This window comes from Olea europaea, unplaced genomic scaffold, assembly GCF_002742605.1.
Source record: "Olea europaea var. sylvestris unplaced genomic scaffold, O_europaea_v1 scaffold1354, whole genome shotgun sequence".
Lineage (NCBI taxonomy): Eukaryota > Viridiplantae > Streptophyta > Magnoliopsida > Lamiales > Oleaceae > Olea > Olea europaea.
The window spans coordinates 318,113-327,583 of NW_019231040.1; the positions used below are offsets into that span (position 1 = coordinate 318,113).

The 9,471-nt window shown below is 32.9% G+C and overlaps 1 protein-coding gene across 3 annotated transcripts; it reads left to right on the forward strand.

Annotated features, from left to right (window-relative positions):
- Positions 1–474: 474 nt before the first annotated feature.
- LOC111375274 (39S ribosomal protein L41-A, mitochondrial-like) lies at positions 475–7,350 on the forward strand. Of its 3 annotated transcripts, none has more exons than XM_022998075.1 (4): positions 475–665; positions 1,003–1,160; positions 1,604–1,668; positions 6,919–7,350. In XM_022998075.1, exons 1-4 carry the CDS (start codon positions 610–612, stop codon positions 6,979–6,981), a joined length of 342 nt encoding a protein of 113 aa, XP_022853843.1. In that variant the 5' UTR covers positions 475–609; the 3' UTR covers positions 6,982–7,350. The 3 variants fall into 3 exon arrangements, with proteins under 3 accessions (XP_022853843.1, XP_022853845.1, XP_022853844.1); XM_022998077.1 differs by having other exon boundaries at positions 484–665; positions 968–1,160; XM_022998076.1 differs by having other exon boundaries at positions 485–665; positions 965–1,160.
- The last annotated feature ends 2,121 nt before the right edge of the window (positions 7,351–9,471 follow it).

Consider the following 9,471-nt stretch of genomic DNA (forward strand, 5'->3'; position numbering starts at 1 on the left):
AATTGGATTACAGAATCATAGATACAATATTCCGAATATAATAAAGAAAAAAATTACGTTTAGTCCATTTATCTATAAAATCTATGAAAGAAAACATTGAGATATATCATCAGATGTAATTTTGAATAGCTAGTTATGAAGTTTATCACCTACAAATCACCGATTATGATCATATATTAATATCCTATTAATAGTATAATGCAAAGCAATGTAATTTGAAATTTGAATTTCTATATGTTAAGCAATTCCAATTAATGTCACCATCTTGAATTTCCTTTATATATTTCAGTTACATTTGAAAAATGGAAAGTTCAATATATAGTAATAGTGGGATTCTAAAAGAATTGTGTAGTAAACTTGGTTATAATTTAGGTTTAGTAGTATAAAATGAATTATTATATATTAATTGGGTGTATATATAAATTTTTCCTACTAATATTGCTTACCATATTCTGAACCTTCTCCAAGGTTTAAAAATAATAATATAAATAAATAATAAAACACCATTATACCTCTAGGAAAATCGAATTCGATTTATTTGTAAATCAGGAATATGTGCTTTTAATCTTTTATCTACAAAAATATTTGCAATTTTCGGCTAAGGCTTTTATGCATAAAGCCATAAACCCTTCACGAATTTCGCCGTTAAAACTTTTTCCTTCTCTGTAAGTACCACTAATCTCTGCTAAGTTAATCTCCATCCCCTATTTGCTGAAAAGTTTTGTATATGTTAAAAGACTTATGATCACAATTTATAATTTTTTTTATTATCTAAAAAAGCACACATTTTAAGGGAAATAAAATGATGAGAGCTGAGTTATAAAAAAATTTGGAAAATTTCATCTTTTGAAAAACCCATTTGATTTATGAACAGTAAACTGGCTTCATTGTTTATGTTACCATTTTCGAAAATTTGTATAGTTTTTGTTACAAATTTACATAATTTGTTTGATTTGAGATGTAGAAGGTCTACTCGGTTAATTGTTTCTTTTGTGGAGGAAGGAAAGCCAGTAAAATGCCGCTGGGGCTGATAATGGGAATAGGGAGGGCGTTCAGGAGAAAGCGCACATCTTCACTTGATATTCTTACCTCAAAAAGGAGTCCTCGGGGTTATTACAAGGGAAAGAATTGCAAGCCCACAGGTTTCCACACTCGTAAAGGTATGTTTTCTGCACTATGTCCACATCTCTCTGTCTTTTCATACTGGATGGTGAATGTGCTTTGTTTAATTTTAATTTTACGCTTTGATCAGATCATCAAATACTTGGTAGGCATTTAGATGCTTTTTCAAGTTAGCAAAAGTGCAAGAATACTTTGAACATATTAGTGTTACAACAAAGTAAAAAATTGTTATGAAACTGTCTGTTGGCAAATGATATGGTAATTTGGTAATGAGTCTAGATCTTCCAAAATATTGTGAACTGTGCTAGATCTTTGGATTGATCAGTGATCAACATTTTAATATATTTTGATAACATTGGTAAAGTCAGCTTCATCTCAAAGAAAATTTTGTAATGAAAGATGCGCAGATGTCTTTGATAAAGTTTAAACCTTATACAGATAAAGATTCTTAGTAATGGAATTTTCTTGATCTGTAATGCAGGTGGTTATGTTGTGGTACCTGAAAAGTTGCCTAACTATGTCGTACCAGATTTGACTGACTTCAAGGTAATTTATCTAAATCCTTTTTTAATTTTTTCAAATACATGCATAAACAATGATAAGATTGTAGTACTTCAGTATTTCGATGAATTACAGATTCTGCACCCATTCATGGAAATGTCTTTATATCAATAAATTGTCTTGTTTTCAATTTTATTGCAGTCTTCTTTAGTCCGGCTAAATAGGGAACTATGCTAGTGGCTTTAATTCTCTCTTCATTTGTGTCTTATATTATAATTTCCTCTTCGAAAGCATTGTATACTACTACCCAACAGCTCCTCATTTGTGTCTTTCTCTTCCACCTTTTCCATTTTCCCCATACATCAATTTAAAGGGTAAGAGGATAGGCATAGCCGCAGAGAAAGATTAGTTTCTTAAATTAATAATCCATGATGAAGAAATGAGAAAACAGCCAAAAAAAATGTTTATTTATTTATTCTTTTTTCTATGGTATGAAGCTGGGGGATGTGTTTAACGGCAATGTGCCATATCCTCAGATTTAGTATGCTAAATCTGACTTCAGTATTCAAGGAAACTATTTCTTTTATGGATTATACCAGAATCAAGGTAGGTTCACTTGTAATGATATGCTTGACCGAATGACGCTGATGAGTGTTATTTGCATAATGGGTAAGACGATAGGCATAGCTGCAGAGAGAGATTAATTTATATAATTAATAATCCTTGTTGAAGAAAGGAGGAAAAAAACCAAATATATTTGTTTTCTTTGGCTATGGACATGGAGTAGGGGATGTGTTTTACGGTCATGTGCTATATCCTCAGATTTAGAATGCTTATTCTGGCTTCAGCATTCAAGGAAACTATGCCTTTTGGGGTGTATAACAAAACTAGGTAGGTGCAGTTGTGATGATATCCCTCATTGGTCAATTCATGGTAAATAATTATCTGTCGACACTTGAGTTTATGATGGGCAAGGGGATTCTGGACTTATCTGTTATGTGGAGGATAAATGGAAGGCTATGACTATTTATTTGTGTTGAGCTTGTCCTGGCCAAGATACATGACAATAGGACATTTTGGATATTAACTGTTTTGTGGAGCACTCATGGTAGGAGTTGTAAGCTGGATTCTTATTGGACACTGATGTCTTTATTTTTAATTATGAGAACGGGAGTGCAGACTTCAAGCTATTGGACCTATCTCCACAGCATATATTTGATAAACCCCCTTTTTAGGCCATGGATACCTGACATAAGGCTAGCTAAAGAAGATGTGAAAAGAGCTGTATGTTGTCAATGTTGATTAGGTTTCCTGGATTGAATCGGGAACATTGATATGCTTTTGATCAATGCATTTAACCATGTTCAGTGTGAGCCGTTTTCACCATGGTGCTACAATTATTTGATACATGGGCATCATAAGAAAGGTAATAACTTAACCCTCCCCTGTATAAATTATTTAGTTGCCTTGAGCAGAATCTGACTGCTATGAAGGATAGTACAGTTGTACAACAAGAGGATAATCAGTTTACAAAGCAGTGTGATTGTCACTAATGTGCAAACTTGCTCTGATTTGCTACCTCCTCTGGCTGCCTTTGACTTGATGCTTCAAGAATCAAATGAGTCCTAAGCAATGTGGTACTAAGTTCACTTTTGATTGTTTCGTTGCTTCTTTAGGTAAATTAGTTGAGGATGATAATGACCTGGATACTGGTGCTATTGAAATTTGTTTCTGAAACCGAACAAAGTAAACTAAAAGGAAAGTGGTGGTAAAGGGCCTGAATGGATTACCTCTGTGAGGCTGAAGCAATCTAAAAATAATAACTCTTCTTGGATTTAAATAAAACCAATAAAGGCACTGTGGTTACTGCATATATAAATAGAGGAGGTTCCTAGTATTTGATATAGTGGAAGCAAGTTACAATTGCAATTATGATAAAATGAAGGCTGGATTGCATAAGCTGGGAAATAGTGCTGCAATAAGATTTGTCAGTAGAATCTGTCTTTGATGGAATACAGCTGTGACAAAGTGAAATTGTACGGGAATAATTGCACGCTAGCATTAGTTACATAATAAAAGTAGACTCAATAGCTTTCTTTACTACTATGATTTCTGTTGAAAGTAAAGATGAGGAAAGAACACAATTATGAACTTGACTTCTTTATTTACGAAACGTCATTTGTGGACGACCTTGTATTATTGTTAGTGACATCAATTCAGTAAGAAATTTTGATGAGACTTCCTGGCATTCACACATCCTGCAGCAATGGCTGCTGTCGGTGATATTACTGTGAACTTGGAAATTTATGACTTCCAAGCAAAATGTTCTGGTGTAACAAAAGAGAGTCATGCTCGGGTATTTAGAAAGCTGGACTGGATTGTGGCATATGAGGGGGTTTACTCATGTTGAAGACTTGAAGCTGATTTTGGTGCCCCTTTGATCTCAAATCACTGTTCAGTAGTTGCACTCGACAAAGGACAAGTTTTGGCCCAAATCCTTTTAAATATCTTGCTTGTTGGAGGCTACGTTGCACTGACACTTTAATTAGGGTAGCGTATTCGTGTTCTACACGTATTGGACATGTTAGATGCCAACACTCTCGGGATACTATGTAATGGTCATTTTTCTTTTTGTATCAAAAATATTATATATTTTTAACTCTATTATTAAATAACAAATATTTACTCTTATTTTAAGTTTCAAAAAAAAAAAAAAAAAAATATATATATATATTAAGAGCTTGTTTGGTGCAGCTAAAAAGCCAATTAAAATCAATTTTTTCACCGTTATTTCACCATTACAATCGTCATTTTTGAATTTTTTTCTCACGGGTAGGACCCACTTTATCTCTAACGATCAAAAAATCAATTGTCAAAATCCCTACCAAACAAGCAATAATAACATGTATAAAATTAAATTTATACAATATAAATAAAGAATTTAATCAACGTGTCGACTATATGTCATGTCATTACGTTTTTAAAAAATTGCATGTCGGCTTGTGTTGAACACGTGTCTGCGTCGGTGCATTATATGTTGGAGGCAAAGCTCTTCGTTGGTTTAAGGAGCTGCTCATGGGACCCTTGTATGCTGGATTCCTTGTACTCCAATTTTGCCCCAAACACTGAAGATCTGAAGATGAATTATGAGATTTTAGCAGTTGTTTGGAGCAAATTTTTAGCATTTTTTTCTTTACCATTAAAAAGTAAAAGCCCAGTCACCATCATTGACCAAGAAATACAGAATTACATATGTAAGACATCTAATACACTAATTTTTGAAAGGACATTTATGGAAAATCAACTAATTTTGAGTTAGACTTTTACGGCTGGAAGGGACCCACTTTCAGTCCAACTGTCCAATTTTTCATTAAAAATTGGTGAGAATTTCCTCCAAACAAGGGCTTAGTAAAGTTCTCTTCTCCATTATTTCTGATTAGGTTGCTGCAGCTTGGAAAGAATTGGATTTTAGTCACAAGAATTACAAGCAAAGATAGCTGATGTCAGTTAATTGAACTTGAAAATAAGCAATGTCAGATATCTAGGGATACTAGTCAACTACAATGCCAAAGTGAGGTGTAAAAGGACTTGACCAGAGTTAATTGGACTCGACTGTACTTCCTATTTTCACACACAAGTCAACTACCAGAAAAAGGATGTTGAGCATCACCAATGTGAGGTGAAAAATATGAGGATTATCTAACATTTAAGTTTCACGCTTGAGATTGATGTTCTCGATGGTCATGGCTTGCTGCTATCCTTGAGCTTTTTAGGTTGCATTGCTGCAGGTTCCATCCATACTCTAGTAAAATCGTACTTCAACTACCATGTAGAGCGCTAGAACTTGGAACTTTAAGCTTGAGAGGAGGGACCAAGTGAATGACACTTGGTGCAGTTTGGCAGTCACCCGTGATTGAATTGTAGAAATTATGTTAAAGACTAAAGGAACAAGGTTAATCGCTGGCAACAGAAAGGCTAGCTATCAATCACAAATTCACACTGACAACATGTGGGGGTCTCTTAGGGATTTCAACAATCAAGGATTTCTAATTAGACCAGGCTTCTTCAATCTCTATATTTTGTTACCATTGAGTTCATCTTTCCATTTGTTGCAACTGATTTTAATGGTCGCTTTGGTTTCGTTGTTTGTATTTGTAATGATCGCATTGCTGATGCATTTTCCAATAAGGAAATTATAAGTTTAATCAAAGAGCAATTTTTTAACAGTCACTTTGGTCTATTGTTTTGTATTTGTAATGATTGCATTGTTGATGCATTTTTCAATAATGAAATTATAAGTTTTATGAGAACTTAGATATAGATTTATTTTATTTTATTTTTTTTCCAGTCCCTTCTCTCTGGATTCTTCATCCTTGGCGATCACAAAGTTCTGATCCCCAACTTATATTTAGATGTTTGTCTCGTGGTGTGGAAGTCTCCGTCATTAAATAATGCCTTTTGGCTCCCATAGAGTTTGTCCTCATCCTATAAGAACTCAATTATGTCACCCCTCCTATGCTAGTTTGTACTCCTGCACATGCTTGTGAATGAATGAAGTCATTAGGGAGGGATTCTCAATAATTGAAACATAAAAGCATCCAGAGGCAAAACATGCCAGTAAGGTTGGAGAATAACTTTTGGAGAGATTTAAACTCTGGATGAACCGATATCTTAACCAAAGGGCGTATGAGCCGATGTTTTGGTTGTTTGTCTGCTAGTTTGACCTCTGCTTATTAAACCAAGCTTGGTCAACTTTCAACATATTTGGGATAAGCTGTAGAGGGTAGCTTTTGTAGCACGCTGAATCATCATAATAGACTGGTAATGATCTGGATGACTAGAAATGTATTTATGTTCTTTAGCACGAACTTTATCAGAATTGGCTCGTTCCTAAGATTTTTGGTGGAGGACGTTCACCTACAGAACTGGAGGTGAGTCCAAGGCCTGTACCATCCTTCACCAATAACTTCCAATTCTTCTTCCATGTATCTGAACCTTTTGCATATAAATTACTGGAAGAAATTCTCACCTGCTATTCCCGACAGAGGAAGGATTAGAACAAGGGTTGTACCTTCCCATGTAGATTAAGAGTTACCCCTGATGGGGCTAGGGGGGAAAACGATCACATAAATCCGAGTCTTAATGACTATTAACGATCCTCCAATGTTTGATCCCGTGACATGTAGTGGTTGCTGATTTCATGAAGATGTCAATCCTTATTTCCTACTGGAGTCTTAAGATGGTTAGGAAGTTTCACTCATAACGAGTTCTAATTCTCTTTGTTCTTGTTTGCAGCTAAAACCTTATGTTTCCCAGTGTGCTAGAGAAGTTACCGAGGCGGCTGATTCAGCAAAGTAAATCGGTCCAATGATGAAAATGTTCAATTAATTCACTGAATTACATATTATGAGAAAGATTGTTCATGGGTACCTTCAACTTCTTTGCTTTGTTAGGGAGTTTTATGTATGCGAATGCTATGTTCTGTTAGTATGGATTGTGCGGCATTTATTTTCGCTTAAACCATTGCCAACTCATTTCAAACATGGTTTACATACTTCTAGGTTCGCTGTCGCAGGGATTTTGCGTGTCATCTTTACTTATCCCCATCTAGAGTATGGTTAGCATACAATATTTGACTAGACGTGTTTAATTTAATGTACTGAACATGTACGCAGAACATATATTTTTATTTTTATTTTGATAATTATGCCAAGTGGGTTGGTACTACTTTCAATTGCTTGCTCCTCAAAGAACTTCATGCTATTATTCCACACCGTCAATCTGAAAACAAGATATGGAGTTGGTGACACAATATTAATTATTTGATGAAACCTAAAAAGGAATATACCTCACGATATTGTTTGCAAATTTTTTTAATCTGTTGACTGATGTAAAGACAAGTTTAAAGTAGGGTTGTAAGCAAAAGTCGCAAAATCGAAAAATCGAATCGAAATCGCATTTTAGAAACCATCGGTTTGGTGCCACGTGGACCCGGTCAACGAAATGGTTTTGACTCAAATCAAATCGGTCAAAATGGTTTGATTTAGGTTTGAGAATTTTAATTGCGATTTAAAACCAAAACAGACCGGCGAAAAAATATATAAAAATAAAAAAATGAAATTTTTTGAAAATTCATCCAAATATGTAAAATTCAATAGTTTTGTCATTTGTGATTATTTTTGTCAATTTTTAATTTTCTAATACAGATATATTATTATTATTATTATTATTATTATTATTATTATTATTATTATTATTATTATTATCATCATCATCTAATAATCCTAATATATATTTAATAATTTTAAGACTAATATAATCTATCAAAAACCTTTTTCCTTTTTAAAATTTAGATAAACTTCAAATTATTATTATTATTATTATTATTATTATTATTATTATTATTATTATTATTATTATTATCTAATAATCCTAATATATATTTAATAATTTTAAGACTAATATAATCTATCAAAAGCCTTTTTCCTTTTTAAAATTTAGATAAACTCCAGTTGACACCCAACACAGTTTTGAGCAATCGGCACCACACACTTCTTTTCAAATTTTTCAAGCCTCTTCAAAGTCGAATTGAAGTCTATTATACCAAATCGGAGACAAAGAGATCCTAGACCTCCAGTGATAATATTTGCTACAAATAAAGTTTCAGATCAATAATTTTTTGAAGCAAACTAAGGTAAGAATTTGAAATTAAATGTGTTTCGTAACATCATACAAACGTAAACTTGTGTAATTGTTATGTTTAGATATTATAAACAATTGCTTTATTATTGTAGTTGGTTATTCTCTTTGTTTAATCAATATCTTTTTTTTTAGATATGATGATCACGAGGTCTTGTTGGACATTATTATGTTTTTTGGACTTTATATCTAATTTAGCAGACTTGTTTTGTAACGTTATTGTATCGTCATTAACCTAAAAAAGGTGAACAAAAATGAAAAAAAAACTATGTTTTAGTTTATTATAATTTTACTCTGATTTAATTAATATTTAAATTTATAGTAGATATATTTAGCCTCTGTTTGAGCCATATTTTTCATATCATCATAATGAGAAAATTGACTATTGGAGAGGAGGTTGGGTCCCACACATGAAATAGCAGGTCAACAAAGGCGGCTGGATTTGTAGAATAACCATCCAAATTTTCATTTTTTTGTCCCAAAAATTTGGTTTAAACAAGGATTTAGTTTGTTTTAGATTTATTACTAGTGAGATATAAATATATATTAAATTCAATGAATTAATGACATAAAAGTAGACGGGCAAAAAAAATATGGCGAAAACCAACGGTTTAAAACCGGACCAAACCGTTAGGTTTAGATTTGAGTTTTTTTCGAACCGTTCAAAATGGTTTGATTTAGGTTTGAGTTTTTCTCAAATCGTTTTAAACGGTTTGGTTTGAAAATTTGTCAAAAACCTGTAAAATCGAATCGCTTACACCCCTAGTCTAAAGTATAACAAGACAGATTAGGTTTGCTTGTTACAACCAATTTCTCCTTCACCAGTAACAAATGTCGATGTCTAAGAGCAGTTTGGGAATTGTTTAAAAATAATTTAATTTATAAGTAGATAAAAATGAGTGAATGTCTCAATTGGACAACGTATTTGTTCTTTATTCTACATTCATTAAAGAATTTGCAATATTAGTATAACAAGTTTAAAAAAATAAAATTAAATAAAATAAATGGGGAGAGAGACTAGGGAAATGATTTAATGGGCACCAGTGCTTAACTTATATTAAGCACCGATGACATGTCACGATAATTAATTGGTGATTCATTAAATTCATGGACCTATTATTAACTTATTCACCAATTAGATGGTATGCT